Genomic DNA, 21296 nt, shown 5'->3' with positions numbered 1-21296 from the left:
GTGACTGGTGAGGAGTGTGACTGGTGAGGAGTGTGACTGGTGAGGAGTGACTGGTGAGGAGTGTGACTGGTGAGGAGTGTGACTGGTGAGGAGTGTGTGACTGGTGAGGAGTGTGTGACTGGTGAGGAGTGTGACTGGTGAGGTGTGACTGGTGAGGTGTGACTGGTGAGGTGTGACTGGTGAGGTGTGACTGGTGAGGTGTGACTGGTGAGGTGTGAGTGGTGAGGAGTGTGACTGGTGAGGAGTGTGACTGAGTGTGAGGAGTGTGACTGAGTGTGTGACTGGTGAGGAGTGTGACTGGTGAGGAGTGTGTGACTGGTGAGGAGTGTGACTGGTGAGGTGTGACTGGTGAGGTGTGACTGGTGAGGAGTGTGTGAGTGGTGAGGAGTGTGACTGAGTGTGTGAGTGGTGAGGAGTGTGACTGGTGAGGAGTGACTGGTGAGGTGTGACTGGTGAGGTGTGACTGGTGAGGTGTGTGTGAGTGGTGAGGAGTGTGACTGAGTGTGAGGAGTGTGACTGGTGAGGAGTGTGACTGGTGAGGAGTGTGTGACTGGTGAGGAGTGTGTGACTGGTGAGGAGTGTGACTGGTGAGGTGTGAGGTGTGAGTGGTGAGGTGTGAGTGGTGAGGTGTGACTGGTGAGGAGTGTGACTGGTGAGGAGTGTGACTGGTGAGGAGTGACTGGTGAGGTGTGACTGAGTGTGAGGAGTGTGACTGGTGAGGAGTGTGTGACTGGTGAGGAGTGTGACTGGTGAGGAGTGTGACTGGTGAGGAGTGTGTGACTGGTGAGGTGTGACTGGTGAGGAGTGTGTGAGTGGTGAGGAGTGACTGGTGAGGAGTGACTGGTGAGGTGTGACTGGTGAGGTGTGACTGGTGAGGTGTGACTGGTGAGGAGTGTGACTGGTGAGGAGTGTGACTGAGTGTGTGAGTGTGTGACTGGTGAGGAGTGTGACTGGTGAGGTGTGACTGGTGAGGAGTGTGACTGGTGAGGTGTGACTGGTGAGGTGTGTGTGAGTGGTGAGGAGTGTGACTGAGTGTGAGGAGTGTGACTGGTGAGGAGTGTGTGACTGGTGAGGAGTGTGACTGGTGAGGAGTGTGACTGAGTGTGAGGAGTGTGACTGGTGAGGAGTGTGACTGGTGAGGAGTGTGACTGAGTGTGTGAGTGGTGAGGAGTGTGACTGGTGAGGAGTGACTGGTGAGGTGTGAGTGGTGAGGTGTGAGTGGTGAGGAGTGTGACTGGTGAGGAGTGTGACTGATGAGGAGTGACTGGTGAGGTGTGACTGAGTGTGAGGAGTGTGACTGGTGAGGAGTGTGTGACTGGTGAGGAGTGTGTGACTGGTGAGGAGTGTGACTGGTGAGGAGTGTGACTGGTGAGGTGTGACTGGTGAGGAGTGTGACTGGTGAGGAGTGACTGGTGAGGAGTGACTGGTGAGGAGTGTGACTGGTGAGGAGTGTGACTGGTGAGGAGTGACTGGTGAGGAGTGTGACTGGTGAGGTGTGACTGGTGAGGAGTGTGTGAGTGGTGAGGAGTGTGACTGGTGAGGAGTGTGACTGAGTGTGACTGGTGAGGAGTGTGACTGAGTGTGTGAGTGGTGAGGAGTGCCTGGTGAGGTGTGACTGGTGAGGAGTGACTGGTGAGGAGTGACTGGTGAGGAGTGTGACTGGTGAGGAGTGACTGGTGAGGAGTGTGACTGGTGAGGAGTGACTGGTGAGGAGTGTGTGACTGGTGAGGAGTGACTGGTGAAAAGTGTGACTGGTGAGGAGTGTGACTGAGTGTGTGAGTGTGTGACTGGTGAGGAGTGTGACTGGTGAGGAGTGACTGGTGAAAAGAGTGACTGGTGAGGAGTGTGACTGGTGAGGAGTGACTGGTGAGGAGTGACTGGTGAGGAGTGTGACTGAGTGTGTGAGTGTGTGACTGGTGAGGAGTGTGACTGGTGAGGAGTGTGACTGGTGAGGAGTGTGACTGGTGAGGAGTGTGACTGGTGAGGAGTGACTGGTGAGGAGTGTGACTGGTGAGGAGTGTGACTGGTGAGGAGTGTGACTGGTGAGGAGTGTGACTGGTGAGGAGTGTGACTGGTGAGGAGTGTGTGACTGGTGAGGAGTGACTGGTGAGGAGTGTGACTGGTGAGGTGTGACTGGTGAGGAGTGTGTGAGTGGTGAGGAGTGTGACTGGTGAGGTGTGTGACTGGTGAGGAGTGTGACTGGTGAGGAGTGTGACTGGTGAGGTGTGTGAGTGGTGAGGAGTGTGACTGGTGAGGTGTGACTGGTGAGGTGTGTGAGTGGTGAGGAGTGTGACTGAGTGTGTGAGTGGTGAGGAGTGTGACTGGTGAGGAGTGACTGGTGAGGAGTGTGACTGGTGAGGAGTGTGTGACTGAGTGTGTGAGTGTGTGACTGGTGAGGAGTGTGACTGGTGAGGAGTGACTGGTGAGGAGTGTGACTGGTGAGGAGTGTGACTGGTGAGGAGTGTGACTGGTGAGGAGTGTGACTGGTGAGGAGTGTGTGACTGGTGAGGAGTGACTGGTGAGGAGTGTGACTGGTGAGGTGTGACTGGTGAGGAGTGTGTGAGTGGTGAGGAGTGTGACTGGTGAGGTGTGTGACTGGTGAGGAGTGTGACTGGTGAGGAGTGTGACTGGTGAGGTGTGTGAGTGGTGAGGAGTGTGACTGGTGAGGTGTGACTGGTGAGGTGTGTGAGTGGTGAGGAGTGTGACTGAGTGTGTGAGTGGTGAGGAGTGTGACTGGTGAGGAGTGACTGGTGAGGAGTGTGACTGGTGAGGAGTGTGTGACTGAGTGTGTGAGTGGTGAGGAGTGTGACTGAGTGTGTGAGTGGTGAGGAGTGTGACTGGTGAGGAGTGTGACTGGTGAGGAGTGTGACTGGTGAGGAGTGTGACTGGTGAGGAGTGACTGGTGAGGAGTGTGACTGGTGAGGAGTGTGACTGAGTGTGTGAGTGGTGAGGAGTGTGAGTGGTGAGGAGTGTGACTGAGTGTGTGACTGGTGAGGAGTGACTGGTGAGGAGTGTGACTGGTGAGGAGTGTGACTGGTGAGGAGTGTGACTGGTGAGGAGTGTGAGTGGTGAGGAGTGTGACTGGTGAGGAGTGTGACTGGTGAGGAGTGTGACTGGTGAGGTGTGTGAGTGGTGAGGAGTGTGACTGGTGAGGTGTGACTGGTGAGGTGTGTGAGTGGTGAGGAGTGTGACTGAGTGTGTGAGTGGTGAGGAGTGTGACTGGTGAGGAGTGACTGGTGAGGAGTGTGACTGGTGAGGAGTGTGTGACTGAGTGTGTGAGTGGTGAGGAGTGTGACTGAGTGTGTGAGTGGTGAGGAGTGTGACTGGTGAGGAGTGTGACTGGTGAGGAGTGTGACTGGTGAGGAGTGTGACTGGTGAGGAGTGACTGGTGAGGAGTGTGACTGGTGAGGAGTGTGACTGAGTGTGTGAGTGGTGAGGAGTGTGAGTGGTGAGGAGTGTGACTGAGTGTGTGACTGGTGAGGAGTGACTGGTGAGGAGTGTGACTGGTGAGGAGTGTGACTGGTGAGGAGTGTGACTGGTGAGGAGTGTGAGTGGTGAGGAGTGTGAGAGGAGTGTGACTGAGTGTGTGAGGAGTGTGTGACTGAGTGTGAAGGAGTGTGACTGGTGAGGAGTGTGACTGGTGAGGAGTGTGACTGGTGAGGTGTGACTGGTGAGGAGTGTGACTGGTGAGGAGTGTGACTGGTGAGGTGTGACTGGTGAGGAGTGTGACTGGTGAGGAGTGTGTGACTGGTGAGGAGTGTGACTGGTGAGGAGTGTGACTGAGTGTGAGGAGTGTGACTGGTGAGGAGTGTGACTGGTGAGGAGTGTGACTGGTGAGGAGTGTGTGACTGGTGAGGAGTGTGACTGAGTGTGTGAGTGGTGAGGAGTGTGACTGGTGAGGAGTGACTGGTGAGGTGTGAGTGGTGAGGTGTGAGTGGTGAGGAGTGTGACTGGTGAGGAGTGTGACTGATGAGGAGTGACTGGTGAGGTGTGACTGAGTGTGAGGAGTGTGACTGGTGAGGAGTGTGACTGGTGAGGAGTGTGTGACTGGTGAGGAGTGTGACTGGTGAGGAGTGTGACTGGTGAGGTGTGACTGGTGAGGAGTGTGACTAGTGAGGAGTGTGACTGGTGAGGAGTGTGACTGGTGAGGAGTGACTGGTGAGGAGTGTGACTGGTGAGGTGTGACTGGTGAGGAGTGTGTGAGTGGTGAGGAGTGTGACTGGTGAGGAGTGTGACTGAGTGTGACTGGTGAGGAGTGTGACTGAGTGTGTGAGTGGTGAGGAGTGCCTGGTGAGGTGTGACTGGTGAGGAGTGACTGGTGAGGAGTGACTGGTGAGGAGTGTGACTGGTGAGGAGTGACTGGTGAGGAGTGTGACTGGTGAGGAGTGACTGGTGAGGAGTGTGTGACTGGTGAGGAGTGACTGGTGAAAAGTGTGACTGGTGAGGAGTGTGACTGAGTGTGTGAGTGTGTGACTGGTGAGGAGTGTGACTGGTGAGGAGTGACTGGTGAAAAGAGTGACTGGTGAGGAGTGTGACTGGTGAGGAGTGACTGGTGAGGAGTGACTGGTGAGGAGTGTGACTGAGTGTGTGAGTGTGTGACTGGTGAGGAGTGTGACTGGTGAGGAGTGTGACTGAGTGTGTGAGTGTGTGACTGGTGAGGAGTGTGACTGGTGAGGAGTGACTGGTGAGGAGTGTGACTGGTGAGGAGTGTGACTGGTGAGGAGTGTGACTGGTGAGGAGTGTGACTGGTGAGGAGTGTGACTGGTGAGGAGTGTGACTGGTGAGGAGTGACTGGTGAGGAGTGTGACTGGTGAGGTGTGACTGGTGAGGAGTGTGTGAGTGGTGAGGAGTGTGACTGGTGAGGTGTGACTGGTGAGGTGTGTGAGTGGTGAGGAGTGTGACTGAGTGTGTGAGTGGTGAGGAGTGTGACTGGTGAGGAGTGACTGGTGAGGAGTGTGACTGGTGAGGAGTGTGACTGAGTGTGTGAGTGGTGAGGAGTGTGACTGAGTGTGTGAGTGGTGAGGAGTGTGACTGGTGAGGAGTGTGACTGGTGAGGAGTGTGACTGGTGAGGAGTGACTGGTGAGGAGTGTGACTGGTGAGGAGTGTGACTGGTGAGGAGTGTGACTGAGTGTGTGAGTGGTGAGGAGTGTGAGTGGTGAGGAGTGTGACTGAGTGTGTGACTGGTGAGGAGTGACTGGTGAGGAGTGTGACTGGTGAGGAGTGTGACTGGTGAGGAGTGTGACTGGTGAGGAGTGTGAGTGGTGAGGAGTGTGAGAGGAGTGTGACTGAGTGTGTGAGGAGTGTGTGACTGAGTGTGAAGGAGTGTGACTGGTGAGGAGTGTGACTGGTGAGGAGTGTGACTGGTGAGGTGTGTGACTGGTGAGGTGTGACTGGTGAGGAGTGACTGGTGAGGTGTGACTGGTGAGGAGTGTGACTGAGTGTGTGAGTGGTGAGGAGTGTGAGTGGTGAGGAGTGTGACTGAGTGTGTGACTGGTGAGGAGTGACTGGTGAGGAGTGTGACTGGTGAGGAGTGACTGGTGAGGAGTGTGTGACTGGTGAGGAGTGTGACTGGTGAGGAGTGTGAGTGGTGAGGAGTGTGACTGGTGAGGAGTGTGACTGGTGAGGAGTGTGACTGGTGAGGTGTGAGTGGTGAGTGTGTGACTGGTGAGGAGTGTGACTGGTGAGGTGTGACTGAGTGTGTGAGGAGTGTGACTGGTGAGGAGTGTGACTGGTGAGGAGTGTGACTGGTGAGGAGTGTGACTGAGTGCGAGGAGTGTGACTGGTGAGGTGTGAGTGGTGAGTGTGTGACTGGTGAGGAGTGTGACTGGTGAGGTGTGACTGAGTGTGTGAGGAGTGTGACTGGTGAGGAGTGTGACTGGTGAGGAGTGTGACTGGTGAGGAGTGTGACTGGTGAGGAGTGTGACTGAGTGTGAGGAGTGGTGAGGAGTGTGACTGGTGAGGAGTGTGACTGAGTGTGTGAGGAGTGTGACTGTGTGTGACTGGTGAGGAGTGTGACTGAGTGTGAAGGAGTGTGACTGAGTGTGAAGGAGTGTGACTGGTGAGGAGTGTGACTGGTGAGGAGTGTGACTGAGTGTGAGGAGTGGTGAGGAGTGTGAGTGGTGAGGAGTGTGACTGAGTGTGTGACTGGTGAGGAGTGTGTGAGTGGTGAGGTGTGAGTGGTGAGGAGTGTGACTGAGTGTGTGAGTGGTGAGGAGTGTGACTGAGTGTGAGGAGTGACTGGTGAGGAGTGTGACTGAGTGTGAGGAGTGACTGGTGAGGAGTGTGACTGAGTGTGTGAGTGTGTGACTGGTGAGGAGTGACTGGTGAGGAGTGTGACTGAGTGTGTGAGTGGTGAGGAGTGTGACTGAGTGTGAGGAGTGACTGGTGAGGAGTGTGACTGAGTGTGAGGAGTGACTGGTGAGGAGTGTGACTGAGTGTGTGAGTGTGTGACTGGTGAGGAGTGACTGGTGAGGAGTGTGACTGAGTGTGTGAGTGGTGAGGAGTGCCTGGTGAGGTGTGACTGGTGAGGAGTGACTGGTGAGGAGTGACTGGTGAGGAGTGTGACTGGTGAGGAGTGACTGGTGAGGAGTGACTGGTGAGGAGTGTGACTGGTGAGGAGTGACTGGTGAGGAGTGTGACTGGTGAGGAGTGACTGGTGAAAAGTGTGACTGGTGAGGAGTGTGACTGAGTGTGTGAGTGTGTGACTGGTGAGGAGTGTGACTGGTGAGGAGTGACTGGTGAAAAGTGTGACTGGTGAGGAGTGTGACTGAGTGTGTGACTGGTGAGGAGTGACTGGTGAGGAGTGTGACTGAGTGTGTGAGTGTGTGACTGGTGAGGAGTGTGACTGGTGAGGAGTGTGACTGGTGAGGAGTGTGACTGGTGAGGAGTGTGACTGGTGAGGAGTGTGACTGAGTGTGTGAGTGTGTGACTGGTGAGGAGTGACTGGTGAGGAGTGACTGGTGAGGAGTGTGACTGGTGAGGAGTGTGACTGGTGAGGAGTGTGACTGGTGAGGAGTGTGACTGGTGAGGAGTGTGTGACTGGTGAGGAGTGTGTGACTGGTGAGGAGTGTGATTGGTGAGGAGTGTGACTGGTGAGGTGTGTGAGTGGTGAGGAGTGTGACTGGTGAGGTGTGACTGGTGAGGTGTGTGAGTGGTGAGGAGTGTGACTGAGTGTGTGAGTGGTGAGGAGTGTGACTGGTGAGGAGTGACTGGTGAGGAGTGTGACTGGTGAGGAGTGTGTGACTGAGTGTGTGAGTGGTGAGGAGTGTGACTGAGTGTGTGAGTGGTGAGGAGTGTGACTGGTGAGGAGTGTGACTGGTGAGGAGTGTGACTGGTGAGGAGTGACTGGTGAGGAGTGTGACTGGTGAGGAGTGTGACTGAGTGTGTGAGTGGTGAGGAGTGTGAGTGGTGAGGAGTGTGACTGAGTGTGTGACTGGTGAGGAGTGACTGGTGAGGAGTGTGACTGGTGAGGAGTGTGACTGGTGAGGAGTGTGAGTGGTGAGGAGTGTGAGAGGAGTGTGACTGAGTGTGTGAGGAGTGTGTGACTGAGTGTGAAGGAGTGTGACTGGTGAGGAGTGTGACTGGTGAGGAGTGTGACTGGTGAGGAGTGTGACTGGTGAGGTGTGACTGGTGAGGAGTGTGACTGGTGAGGTGTGACTGGTGAGGAGTGTGACTGAGTGTGTGAGTGGTGAGGAGTGTGAGTGGTGAGGAGTGTGACTGAGTGTGTGACTGGTGAGGAGTGACTGGTGAGGAGTGTGACTGGTGAGGAGTGACTGGTGAGGAGTGTGTGACTGGTGAGGAGTGTGACTGGTGAGGAGTGTGAGTGGTGAGGAGTGTGACTGGTGAGGAGTGTGACTGGTGAGGTGTGAGTGGTGAGGTGTGACTGGTGAGGAGTGTGACTGGTGAGGAGTGTGACTGGTGAGGTGTGACTGAGTGTGTGAGGAGTGTGACTGGTGAGGAGTGTGACTGGTGAGGAGTGTGACTGGTGAGGAGTGTGACTGAGTGCGAGGAGTGTGACTGGTGAGGTGTGAGTGGTGAGTGTGTGACTGGTGAGGAGTGTGACTGGTGAGGTGTGACTGAGTGTGTGAGGAGTGTGACTGGTGAGGAGTGTGACTGGTGAGGAGTGTGACTGGTGAGGAGTGTGACTGGTGAGGAGTGTGACTGAGTGTGAGGAGTGGTGAGGAGTGTGACTGGTGAGGAGTGTGACTGGTGAGGAGTGTGACTGAGTGTGAGGAGTGGTGAGGAGTGTGACTGGTGAGGAGTGTGACTGAGTGTGTGAGGAGTGTGACTGTGTGTGACTGGTGAGGAGTGTGACTGAGTGTGAAGGAGTGTGACTGGTGAGGAGTGTGACTGGTGAGGAGTGGTGAGGAGTGTGAGTGGTGAGGAGTGTGACTGAGTGTGTGACTGGTGAGGAGTGTGTGAGTGGTGAGGTGTGAGTGGTGAGGAGTGTGACTGAGTGTGTGAGTGGTGAGGAGTGTGACTGAGTGTGAGGAGTGACTGGTGAGGAGTGTGACTGAGTGTGAGGAGTGACTGGTGAGGATTGTGACTGAGTGTGTGAGTGTGTGACTGGTGAGGAGTGACTGGTGAGGAGTGTGACTGAGTGTGTGAGTGGTGAGGAGTGTGACTGAGTGTGAGGAGTGACTGGTGAGGAGTGTGACTGAGTGTGAGGAGTGACTGGTGAGGAGTGTGACTGAGTGTGTGAGTGTGTGACTGGTGAGGAGTGACTGGTGAGGAGTGTGACTGAGTGTGTGAGTGGTGAGGAGTGCCTGGTGAGGTGTGACTGGTGAGGAGTGACTGGTGAGGAGTGACTGGTGAGGAGTGTGACTGGTGAGGAGTGACTGGTGAGGAGTGACTGGTGAGGAGTGTGACTGGTGAGGAGTGACTGGTGAGGAGTGTGTGACTGGTGAGGAGTGACTGGTGAAAAGTGTGACTGGTGAGGAGTGTGACTGAGTGTGTGAGTGTGTGACTGGTGAGGAGTGACTGGTGAAAAGTGTGACTGGTGAGGAGTGTGACTGAGTGTGTGACTGGTGAGGAGTGACTGGTGAGGAGTGTGACTGAGTGTGTGAGTGTGTGACTGGTGAGGAGTGTGACTGGTGAGGAGTGTGACTGGTGAGGAGTGTGACTGGTGAGGAGTGTGACTGGTGAGGAGTGTGACTGAGTGTGTGAGTGTGTGACTGGTGAGGAGTGACTGGTGAGGAGTGACTGGTGAGGAGTGTGACTGGTGAGGAGTGTGACTGGTGAGGAGTGTGACTGGTGAGGAGTGTGACTGGTGAGGAGTGTGTGACTGGTGAGGAGTGTGTGACTGGTGAGGAGTGTGACTGGTGAGGAGTGTGACTGGTGAGGTGTGTGAGTGGTGAGGAGTGTGACTGGTGAGGTGTGACTGGTGAGGTGTGTGAGTGGTGAGGAGTGTGACTGAGTGTGTGAGTGGTGAGGAGTGTGACTGGTGAGGAGTGACTGGTGAGGAGTGTGACTGGTGAGGAGTGTGTGACTGAGTGTGTGAGTGGTGAGGAGTGTGACTGAGTGTGTGAGTGGTGAGGAGTGTGACTGGTGAGGAGTGTGACTGGTGAGGAGTGTGACTGGTGAGGAGTGACTGGTGAGGAGTGTGACTGGTGAGGAGTGTGACTGAGTGTGTGAGTGGTGAGGAGTGTGAGTGGTGAGGAGTGTGACTGAGTGTGTGACTGGTGAGGAGTGACTGGTGAGGAGTGTGACTGGTGAGGAGTGTGACTGGTGAGGAGTGTGACTGGTGAGGAGTGTGAGTGGTGAGGAGTGTGAGAGGAGTGTGACTGAGTGTGTGAGGAGTGTGTGACTGAGTGTGAAGGAGTGTGACTGGTGAGGAGTGTGACTGGTGAGGAGTGTGACTGGTGAGGTGTGACTGGTGAGGAGTGTGACTGGTGAGGTGTGACTGGTGAGGAGTGTGTGAGTGGTGAGGAGTGTGACTGGTGAGGTGTGACTGGTGAGGAGTGTGACTGAGTGTGTGAGTGGTGAGGAGTGTGAGTGGTGAGGAGTGTGACTGAGTGTGTGACTGGTGAGGAGTGACTGGTGAGGAGTGTGACTGGTGAGGAGTGACTGGTGAGGAGTGTGTGACTGGTGAGGAGTGTGACTGGTGAGGAGTGTGAGTGGTGAGGAGTGTGACTGGTGAGGAGTGTGACTGGTGAGGAGTGTGACTGGTGAGGTGTGAGTGGTGAGTGTGTGACTGGTGAGGAGTGTGACTGGTGAGGTGTGACTGAGTGTGTGAGGAGTGTGACTGGTGAGGAGTGTGACTGGTGAGGAGTGTGACTGGTGAGGAGTGTGACTGAGTGCGAGGAGTGTGACTGGTGAGGTGTGAGTGGTGAGTGTGTGACTGGTGAGGAGTGTGACTGGTGAGGTGTGACTGAGTGTGTGAGGAGTGTGACTGGTGAGGAGTGTGACTGGTGAGGAGTGTGACTGGTGAGGAGTGTGACTGGTGAGGAGTGTGACTGAGTGTGAGGAGTGGTGAGGAGTGTGACTGGTGAGGAGTGTGACTGAGTGTGTGAGGAGTGTGACTGTGTGTGACTGGTGAGGAGTGTGACTGAGTGTGAAGGAGTGTGACTGGTGAGGAGTGTGACTGGTGAGGAGTGTGACTGAGTGTGAGGAGTGGTGAGGAGTGTGAGTGGTGAGGAGTGTGACTGAGTGTGTGACTGGTGAGGAGTGTGTGAGTGGTGAGGTGTGAGTGGTGAGGAGTGTGACTGAGTGTGTGAGTGGTGAGGAGTGTGACTGAGTGTGAGGAGTGACTGGTGAGGAGTGTGACTGAGTGTGAGGAGTGACTGGTGAGGAGTGTGACTGAGTGTGTGAGTGTGTGACTGGTGAGGAGTGACTGGTGAGGAGTGTGACTGAGTGTGTGAGTGGTGAGGAGTGTGACTGAGTGTGAGGAGTGACTGGTGAGGAGTGTGACTGAGTGTGAGGAGTGACTGGTGAGGAGTGTGACTGAGTGTGTGAGTGTGTGACTGGTGAGGAGTGACTGGTGAGGAGTGTGACTGAGTGTGTGAGTGGTGAGGAGTGCCTGGTGAGGTGTGACTGGTGAGGAGTGACTGGTGAGGAGTGACTGGTGAGGAGTGTGACTGGTGAGGAGTGACTGGTGAGGAGTGACTGGTGAGGAGTGTGACTGGTGAGGAGTGACTGGTGAGGAGTGTGTGACTGGTGAGGAGTGACTGGTGAAAAGTGTGACTGGTGAGGAGTGTGACTGAGTGTGTGAGTGTGTGACTGGTGAGGAGTGTGACTGGTGAGGAGTGACTGGTGAAAAGTGTGACTGGTGAGGAGTGTGACTGAGTGTGTGACTGGTGAGGAGTGACTGGTGAGGAGTGTGACTGAGTGTGTGAGTGTGTGACTGGTGAGGAGTGTGACTGGTGAGGAGTGTGACTGGTGAGGAGTGTGACTGGTGAGGAGTGTGACTGGTGAGGAGTGTGACTGAGTGTGTGAGTGTGTGACTGGTGAGGAGTGACTGGTGAGGAGTGACTGGTGAGGAGTGTGACTGGTGAGGAGTGTGACTGGTGAGGAGTGTGACTGGTGAGGAGTGTGACTGGTGAGGAGTGTGACTGGTGAGGAGTGTGTGACTGGTGAGGAGTGTGTGACTGGTGAGGAGTGTGACTGGTGAGGAGTGTGACTGGTGAGGTGTGTGAGTGGTGAGGAGTGTGACTGGTGAGGTGTGACTGGTGAGGTGTGTGAGTGGTGAGGAGTGTGACTGAGTGTGTGAGTGGTGAGGAGTGTGACTGGTGAGGAGTGACTGGTGAGGAGTGTGACTGGTGAGGAGTGTGTGACTGAGTGTGTGAGTGGTGAGGAGTGTGACTGAGTGTGTGAGTGGTGAGGAGTGTGACTGGTGAGGAGTGTGACTGGTGAGGAGTGTGACTGGTGAGGAGTGACTGGTGAGGAGTGTGACTGGTGAGGAGTGTGACTGAGTGTGTGAGTGGTGAGGAGTGTGAGTGGTGAGGAGTGTGACTGAGTGTGTGACTGGTGAGGAGTGACTGGTGAGGAGTGTGACTGGTGAGGAGTGTGACTGGTGAGGAGTGTGACTGGTGAGGAGTGTGAGTGGTGAGGAGTGTGAGAGGAGTGTGACTGAGTGTGTGAGGAGTGTGTGACTGAGTGTGAAGGAGTGTGACTGGTGAGGAGTGTGACTGGTGAGGAGTGTGACTGGTGAGGTGTGACTGGTGAGGAGTGTGACTGGTGAGGTGTGACTGGTGAGGAGTGTGTGAGTGGTGAGGAGTGTGACTGGTGAGGTGTGACTGGTGAGGAGTGTGACTGAGTGTGTGAGTGGTGAGGAGTGTGAGTGGTGAGGAGTGTGACTGAGTGTGTGACTGGTGAGGAGTGACTGGTGAGGAGTGTGACTGGTGAGGAGTGACTGGTGAGGAGTGTGTGACTGGTGAGGAGTGTGACTGGTGAGGAGTGTGAGTGGTGAGGAGTGTGACTGGTGAGGAGTGTGACTGGTGAGGAGTGTGACTGGTGAGGTGTGAGTGGTGAGTGTGTGACTGGTGAGGAGTGTGACTGGTGAGGTGTGACTGAGTGTGTGAGGAGTGTGACTGGTGAGGAGTGTGACTGGTGAGGAGTGTGACTGGTGAGGAGTGTGACTGAGTGCGAGGAGTGTGACTGGTGAGGTGTGAGTGGTGAGTGTGTGACTGGTGAGGAGTGTGACTGGTGAGGTGTGACTGAGTGTGTGAGGAGTGTGACTGGTGAGGAGTGTGACTGGTGAGGAGTGTGACTGGTGAGGAGTGTGACTGGTGAGGAGTGTGACTGAGTGTGAGGAGTGGTGAGGAGTGTGACTGGTGAGGAGTGTGACTGAGTGTGTGAGGAGTGTGACTGTGTGTGACTGGTGAGGAGTGTGACTGAGTGTGAAGGAGTGTGACTGGTGAGGAGTGTGACTGGTGAGGAGTGTGACTGAGTGTGAGGAGTGGTGAGGAGTGTGAGTGGTGAGGAGTGTGACTGAGTGTGTGACTGGTGAGGAGTGTGTGAGTGGTGAGGTGTGAGTGGTGAGGAGTGTGACTGAGTGTGTGAGTGGTGAGGAGTGTGACTGAGTGTGAGGAGTGACTGGTGAGGAGTGTGACTGAGTGTGAGGAGTGACTGGTGAGGAGTGTGACTGAGTGTGTGAGTGTGTGACTGGTGAGGAGTGACTGGTGAGGAGTGTGACTGAGTGTGTGAGTGGTGAGGAGTGTGACTGAGTGTGAGGAGTGACTGGTGAGGAGTGTGACTGAGTGTGAGGAGTGACTGGTGAGGAGTGTGACTGAGTGTGTGAGTGTGTGACTGGTGAGGAGTGACTGGTGAGGAGTGTGACTGAGTGTGTGAGTGGTGAGGAGTGCCTGGTGAGGTGTGACTGGTGAGGAGTGACTGGTGAGGAGTGACTGGTGAGGAGTGTGACTGGTGAGGAGTGACTGGTGAGGAGTGACTGGTGAGGAGTGTGACTGGTGAGGAGTGACTGGTGAGGAGTGTGTGACTGGTGAGGAGTGACTGGTGAAAAGTGTGACTGGTGAGGAGTGTGACTGAGTGTGTGAGTGTGTGACTGGTGAGGAGTGTGACTGGTGAGGAGTGACTGGTGAAAAGTGTGACTGGTGAGGAGTGTGACTGAGTGTGTGACTGGTGAGGAGTGACTGGTGAGGAGTGTGACTGAGTGTGTGAGTGTGTGACTGGTGAGGAGTGTGACTGGTGAGGAGTGTGACTGGTGAGGAGTGTGACTGGTGAGGAGTGTGACTGGTGAGGAGTGTGACTGAGTGTGTGAGTGTGTGACTGGTGAGGAGTGACTGGTGAGGAGTGACTGGTGAGGAGTGTGACTGGTGAGGAGTGTGACTGGTGAGGAGTGTGACTGGTGAGGAGTGTGACTGGTGAGGAGTGTGTGACTGGTGAGGAGTGTGTGACTGGTGAGGAGTGTGATTGGTGAGGAGTGTGACTGGTGAGGTGTGTGAGTGGTGAGGAGTGTGACTGGTGAGGTGTGACTGGTGAGGTGTGTGAGTGGTGAGGAGTGTGACTGAGTGTGTGAGTGGTGAGGAGTGTGACTGGTGAGGAGTGACTGGTGAGGAGTGTGACTGGTGAGGAGTGTGTGACTGAGTGTGTGAGTGGTGAGGAGTGTGACTGAGTGTGTGAGTGGTGAGGAGTGTGACTGGTGAGGAGTGTGACTGGTGAGGAGTGTGACTGGTGAGGAGTGACTGGTGAGGAGTGTGACTGGTGAGGAGTGTGACTGAGTGTGTGAGTGGTGAGGAGTGTGACTGAGTGTGTGAGTGGTGAGGAGTGTGACTGGTGAGGAGTGTGACTGGTGAGGAGTGTGACTGGTGAGGAGTGACTGGTGAGGAGTGTGACTGGTGAGGAGTGTGACTGAGTGTGTGAGTGGTGAGGAGTGTGAGTGGTGAGGAGTGTGACTGAGTGTGTGACTGGTGAGGAGTGACTGGTGAGGAGTGTGACTGGTGAGGAGTGTGACTGGTGAGGAGTGTGAGTGGTGAGGAGTGTGAGAGGAGTGTGACTGAGTGTGTGAGGAGTGTGTGACTGAGTGTGAAGGAGTGTGACTGGTGAGGAGTGTGACTGGTGAGGAGTGTGACTGGTGAGGAGTGTGACTGGTGAGGTGTGACTGGTGAGGAGTGTGACTGGTGAGGTGTGACTGGTGAGGAGTGTGACTGAGTGTGTGAGTGGTGAGGAGTGTGAGTGGTGAGGAGTGTGACTGAGTGTGTGACTGGTGAGGAGTGACTGGTGAGGAGTGTGACTGGTGAGGAGTGACTGGTGAGGAGTGTGTGACTGGTGAGGAGTGTGACTGGTGAGGAGTGTGAGTGGTGAGGAGTGTGACTGGTGAGGAGTGTGACTGGTGAGGTGTGAGTGGTGAGGTGTGACTGGTGAGGAGTGTGACTGGTGAGGAGTGTGACTGGTGAGGTGTGACTGAGTGTGTGAGGAGTGTGACTGGTGAGGAGTGTGACTGGTGAGGAGTGTGACTGGTGAGGAGTGTGACTGAGTGCGAGGAGTGTGACTGGTGAGGTGTGAGTGGTGAGTGTGTGACTGGTGAGGAGTGTGACTGGTGAGGTGTGACTGAGTGTGTGAGGAGTGTGACTGGTGAGGAGTGTGACTGGTGAGGAGTGTGACTGGTGAGGAGTGTGACTGGTGAGGAGTGTGACTGAGTGTGAGGAGTGGTGAGGAGTGTGACTGGTGAGGAGTGTGACTGAGTGTGTGAGGAGTGTGACTGTGTGTGACTGGTGAGGAGTGTGACTGAGTGTGAAGGAGTGTGACTGGTGAGGAGTGTGACTGGTGAGGAGTGTGACTGAGTGTGAGGAGTGGTGAGGAGTGTGAGTGGTGAGGAGTGTGACTGAGTGTGTGACTGGTGAGGAGTGTGTGAGTGGTGAGGTGTGAGTGGTGAGGAGTGTGACTGAGTGTGTGAGTGGTGAGGAGTGTGACTGAGTGTGAGGAGTGACTGGTGAGGAGTGTGACTGAGTGTGAGGAGTGACTGGTGAGGATTGTGACTGAGTGTGTGAGTGTGTGACTGGTGAGGAGTGACTGGTGAGGAGTGTGACTGAGTGTGTGAGTGGTGAGGAGTGTGACTGAGTGTGAGGAGTGACTGGTGAGGAGTGTGACTGAGTGTGAGGAGTGACTGGTGAGGAGTGTGACTGAGTGTGTGAGTGTGTGACTGGTGAGGAGTGACTGGTGAGGAGTGTGACTGAGTGTGTGAGTGGTGAGGAGTGCCTGGTGAGGTGTGACTGGTGAGGAGTGACTGGTGAGGAGTGACTGGTGAGGAGTGTGACTGGTGAGGAGTGACTGGTGAGGAGTGACTGGTGAGGAGTGTGACTGGTGAGGAGTGACTGGTGAGGAGTGTGTGACTGGTGAGGAGTGACTGGTGAAAAGTGTGACTGGTGAGGAGTGTGACTGAGTGTGTGAGTGTGTGACTGGTGAGGAGTGACTGGTGAAAAGTGTGACTGGTGAGGAGTGTGACTGAGTGTGTGACTGGTGAGGAGTGACTGGTGAGGAGTGTGACTGAGTGTGTGAGTGTGTGACTGGTGAGGAGTGTGACTGGTGAGGAGTGTGACTGGTGAGGAGTGTGACTGGTGAGGAGTGTGACTGGTGAGGAGTGTGACTGAGTGTGTGAGTGTGTGACTGGTGAGGAGTGACTGGTGAGGAGTGACTGGTGAGGAGTGTGACTGGTGAGGAGTGTGACTGGTGAGGAGTGTGACTGGTGAGGAGTGTGACTGGTGAGGAGTGTGTGACTGGTGAGGAGTGTGTGACTGGTGAGGAGTGTGACTGGTGAGGAGTGTGACTGGTGAGGTGTGTGAGTGGTGAGGAGTGTGACTGGTGAGGTGTGACTGGTGAGGTGTGTGAGTGGTGAGGAGTGTGACTGAGTGTGTGAGTGGTGAGGAGTGTGACTGGTGAGGAGTGACTGGTGAGGAGTGTGACTGGTGAGGAGTGTGTGACTGAGTGTGTGAGTGGTGAGGAATGTGACTGAGTGTGTGAGTGGTGAGGAGTGTGACTGGTGAGGAGTGTGACTGGTGAGGAGTGTGACTGGTGAGGAGTGACTGGTGAGGAGTGTGACTGGTGAGGAGTGTGACTGAGTGTGTGAGTGGTGAGGAGTGTGAGTGGTGAGGAGTGTGACTGAGTGTGTGACTGGTGAGGAGTGACTGGTGAGGAGTGTGACTGGTGAGGAGTGTGACTGGTGAGGAGTGTGACTGGTGAGGAGTGTGAGTGGTGAGGAGTGTGAGAGGAGTGTGACTGAGTGTGTGAGGAGTGTGTGACTGAGTGTGAAGGAGTGTGACTGGTGAGGAGTGTGACTGGTGAGGAGTGTGACTGGTGAGGTGTGACTGGTGAGGAGTGTGACTGGTGAGGTGTGACTGGTGAGGAGTGTGTGAGTGGTGAGGAGTGTGACTGGTGAGGTGTGACTGGTGAGGAGTGTGACTGAGTGTGTGAGTGGTGAGGAGTGTGAGTGGTGAGGAGTGTGACTGAGTGTGTGACTGGTGAGGAGTGACTGGTGAGGAGTGTGACTGGTGAGGAGTGACTGGTGAGGAGTGTGTGACTGGTGAGGAGTGTGACTGGTGAGGAGTGTGAGTGGTGAGGAGTGTGACTGGTGAGGAGTGTGACTGGTGAGGTGTGAGTGGTGAGGTGTGTGACTGGTGAGGAGTGTGACTGGTGAGGAGTGTGACTGGTGAGGTGTGACTGAGTGTGTGAGGAGTGTGACTGGTGAGGAGTGTGACTGGTGAGGAGTGTGACTGGTGAGGAGTGTGACTGAGTGCGAGGAGTGTGACTGGTGAGGTGTGAGTGGTGAGGAGTGTGACTGGTGAGGAGTGTGACTGGTGAGGTGTGACTGAGTGTGTGAGGAGTGTGACTGGTGAGGAGTGTGACTGGTGAGGAGTGTGACTGGTGAGGAGTGTGTGAGGAGTGTGACTGGTGAGGTGTGACTGGTGAGGAGTGTGACTGGTGAGGAGTGTGACTGGTGAGGAGTGTGACTGGTGAGGAGTGTGACTGAGTGTGAGGAGTGGTGAGGAGTGTGACTGGTGAGGAGTGTGACTGAGTGTGTGAGGAGTGTGACTGTGTGTGACTGGTGAGGAGTGTGACTGAGTGTGAAGGAGTGTGACTGGTGAGGAGTGTGACTGGTGAGGAGTGTGACTGAGTGTGAGGAGTGGTGAGGAGTGTGAGTGGTGAGGAGTGTGACTGAGTGTGTGACTGGTGAGGAGTGTGTGAGTGGTGAGGTGTGAGTGGTGAGGAGTGTGACTGAGTGTGTGAGTGGTGAGGAGTGTGACTGAGTGTGTGAGTGGTGAGGAGTGTGACTGAGTGTGAGGAGTGACTGGTGAGGAGTGTGACTGAGTGTGTGAGTGTGTGACTGGTGAGGAGTGACTGGTGAGGAGTGTGACTGAGTGTGTGAGTGTGTGACTGGTGAGGAGTGTGACTGGTGAGGAGTGTGAGGAGTGTGACTGAGTGTGTGAGGAGTGTGACTGAGTGTGTGAGGAGTGTGTGACTGAGTGTGTGAGGAGTGTGTGAGGAGTGTGTGAGGAGTGTGACTGAGTGTGTGAGGAGTGTGACTGAGTGTGTGAGGAGTGTGTGACTGAGTGTGTGAGGAGTGTGTGACTGAGTGTGTGAGGAGTGTGACTGAGTGTGTGAGGAGTGTGACTGGTGAGGAGTGTGACTGAGTGTGTGAGGAGTGTGTGACTGAGTGTGAAGGAGTGTGACTGGTGAGGAGTGTGACTGGTGAGGAGTGTGACTGAGTGTGAGGAGTGTGTGAGGAGTGTGACCGAGTGTGTGAGGAGTGTGTGACTGAGTGTGTGAGGAGTGTGACTGAGTGTGTGAGGAGTGTGTGACTGAGTGTGTGAGGAGTGTGTGACTGAGTGTGTGAAGGAGTGTGACTGAGTGTGAAGGAGTGTGACTGAGTGTGTGAGGAGTGTGACTGAGTGTGTGACTGGTGAGGAGTGTGACTGAGTGTGTGAGTGGTGAGGAGTGTGACTGAGTGTGTGAGGAGTGTGACTGGTGAGGAGTGTGACTGAGTGTGTGAGGAGTGTGTGACTGAGTGTGAAGGTGTGTGACTGAGTGTGAAGGTGTGTGACTGAGTGTGAAGGAGTGTGACCGAGTGTTCAGCGAGCGAGGACTGCTCCCCGCGGCTCCCCTCCTCCTCCCACCACCACCGCCGCCACCACCACAGCCGCACGCGGCTCGACAAAACAAACGAAGCCGCCCGCCCTCCCTCCCTCCCAATTCCCCTTCTCCTCACCTCCTACACCACCTCCACCACCAACACCACCCACCCGCTCACCGCCGCTCGAGACCTCCACCACCGCCGCCGCCACCACCATCGTCTCCTCGATCTTCTTCCTCCTCCTCCTCTTCACCTCCATCATCACCTCCGTCGCCTCATTCACGTCCAGTTTCACCTCAGCGGCGGCGACGGCGTCGGAGTCGGCGGCGTTGGAGTCGGAGCGTTCGCGGCTTGAACGCCGAGGACGCTTCCAGCCGCCGCCTTCAGCCGCCATTGGGGCCGCGCGCGCCTTTTAAGGCGGGAAGAGGTGTGGGGGGGAGGGAGGGAGGGAGGGAGGGGGTGGGCTAGTACGTGGTGACGTCACGACGGCATGGGGGGGGTGTGAACGCGATGACGTAATCACGTCCCCACCACCACCCCCGGCAACGCCGGCGAGGTCATTGCGTTACTTTTGAAACCGTTGCGCGGTGACGTCACGACGGCATGGGGGGGTGTGAACGCGATGACGTAATCACGTCCCTACCACCACCGGCAACGCCGGCGAGGTCATTGCGTTACTTTTGAAACCGTTGCGCGGTGACGTCACGACGGCATGGGGAGGGGGTTAACGCGATGACGTAATCACGTCCCCCACCACCACCCCCGGCAACGCCGGCGAGGTCTTTGCGTTACTTTTGAAACCGTTGCGCGGTGACGTCGCGGCGGGGGAGGGGTGAACGCGATGACGTAATCACGCCCCCACCCACCCCCTCTCCCTCTCTCCCCCGGCAACGCCGTAGACGTCATTGCGTTACTTTTGAAACCGTTGCGCGGTGACGTCGCGGCGGGGGGGGGGTTAACGCGATGACGTAATCACGCCCCCCCCACCTCTCTCTTCACCCCCCGGCAACGCCGTCGACGTCATTGCGTCACTTTTGAAACCGTTGCGCCGTGAAACGTTAACCCCGCCCCCCCCCACCACGCGTGCGATGCAGTAAACACAGTTAGAGACGCGATTACGTCACGATAACCGTTACGCGGTTACGTCACTACAGCGATGCGTCCACACGAAGTGGCGCGACGGGATTACGTCACTCGCCTCCTTGCGTGCCGACGTCGGCATAAGTAAAACGTGCTGACGTCAAGGTCCCACACGCGTAACGTGATTAGGTCACCGCGCAAATTCCCTTAAAGAAGCGTGCGCGATGACTCGGGGAAACCTGCGTGACGTCACCACAGGTGAAGCCCTTCGGGAGACACCGTACGCGATTACGTCATCCACGCATGGAGCAACGTGTCACACACCGCCCCTCCCCCCACTCTGTCTCTCTGCCCCTTAAACATCACAAGGGAGACGGACGCGTGCCCGAAACGTCGCCTGCGTCAAGTTTTCACTGACGGAGGCGAGCGAGCGACCGCCTTTGAATTTCTTTTTTTTTATTTCGCATCGCTTGCATGCGCGTGACGTCATCTCGCTCGTGCATGGAATCGTTGTGCGATGACGTCACAAGCGCAAAATCCTCCCGAGGGGCGACGTTTGACCCGATGTCACGCTGCAAAACGTGCTAGGTGACGTCACGCAATAATAGCCGCGAAGCAAAAAATTACGTCACGCCCGACAAGCCGCGCCTACTCGGGTCACGTGCGAAGCGGCGGCGGTGGTAGCCAAGAACTCCCTCCTTCCCCCCTTTGCGCGATGATGTCACGTCCTCGCGCGCTCCGACGCGATGCCGTCATGCAATAGTCGCGAAGCAAGACAATTACGTCACGCACAAGCCGCGCCTACTTGGGTCACGTGTGAAGCGTCGGCGGTAGCGGACGGAGCTCCCTCCCTCTCCTTGCGCGATGACGTCACGCGCTTGCGTGCTCCGACGCGATGACGTCACGCCCTTGCACGCTCCGACGTCACGTCTCCCCCCTCCTCCTCACAGGGGGAAATAAATAAATAAAAGCTGCTAACCGAAGAAGGGGGAGTTGGGGGGGAAAAAAAAAGCAAAAAAAAATTTCTTACGGAATCAACAAATTACTGCTCATCAAACTCGAGACCACCAAGACAATCGACGGCAAAAACTCCCCAAAAAAAATTATGCTTAAAAAAAACGACGAGCAGCGAGTGCAGAGGGCCGAGGGAAAGCAAACAACAACACAAAGAGCGAACTACTTTGTGTCTTGTCTCCTAACCCCCTCACCGCCGCCGCCGCCTCCGCCGCCGCCGAAAGCGCCGCAACGCGAGGGGGAGCGAAGCGCCCCGAGATGGCGCGCGCGCGTCCACAGCCGCCGCCGTCGCCGCCTCCCGCCTTTTATAGACGCTGGTGGGGGGGGGGCGGGGGAAAGTTGGTCACGTGGGGAGAGGGAGGGACTGCGCGGGTGGGGGCGGTGGGGGAAGTTGGTCACGTGGTGAAGGGGGCACTGGGGGCGGTGGGGGAGAAGTTGGTCACGTGGGGAAGAGGGGGAAGGGACGGCGCGGGTGGGGGCGGTGGGGGAAGTTGGTCACGTGGGGAAGGGGAGGGACGGCGCGGGTGGGGGCGGTGGGGGAAGTTGGTCACGTGGGGAGGGGGGAGGGACGGGTGGGGGGCGGTGGAGGAAGTTGGTCACGTGGGGAGGGGGGAGGGACGGGTGGGGGGCGGTGGAGGAAGTTGGTCACGTGGGGAGGAGGGAGGGACGGCGCGGGTG

The 21296-nt window shown here is 56.1% G+C and overlaps 1 protein-coding gene across 1 annotated transcript in view; it reads right to left on the bottom strand.

Moving 5' to 3' along the window:
• The window catches only part of MEPCE (methylphosphate capping enzyme), a 58359-nt gene extending 37424 nt beyond the window's left edge, over positions 1–20935 (bottom strand). The window contains exons 1-2 of the mRNA XM_076056462.1: positions 20410–20935; positions 18702–18933 (exon numbers count right to left, since the gene is read on the bottom strand). Coding sequence (XP_075912577.1) covers positions 18702–18918 — 217 coding nt within the window. The 5' untranslated portion in view covers positions 18919–18933; positions 20410–20935. The remainder of the gene's footprint in view (positions 1–18701; positions 18934–20409) is intronic.
• Between the last annotated feature and the right edge of the window lie 361 nt (positions 20936–21296).

Source organism: Petromyzon marinus, chromosome 75 (genome assembly GCF_048934315.1).
Source record: "Petromyzon marinus isolate PM22_M1 ecotype Great Lakes invasive population chromosome 75, UKy_Petmar_22M1.pri1.0, whole genome shotgun sequence".
In the NCBI taxonomy this organism is placed as follows: domain Eukaryota; kingdom Metazoa; phylum Chordata; class Hyperoartia; order Petromyzontiformes; family Petromyzontidae; genus Petromyzon; species Petromyzon marinus.
Note: the sequence above shows the minus strand (reverse complement) of the source record. Positions and strands in the feature narration are given on the sequence as shown.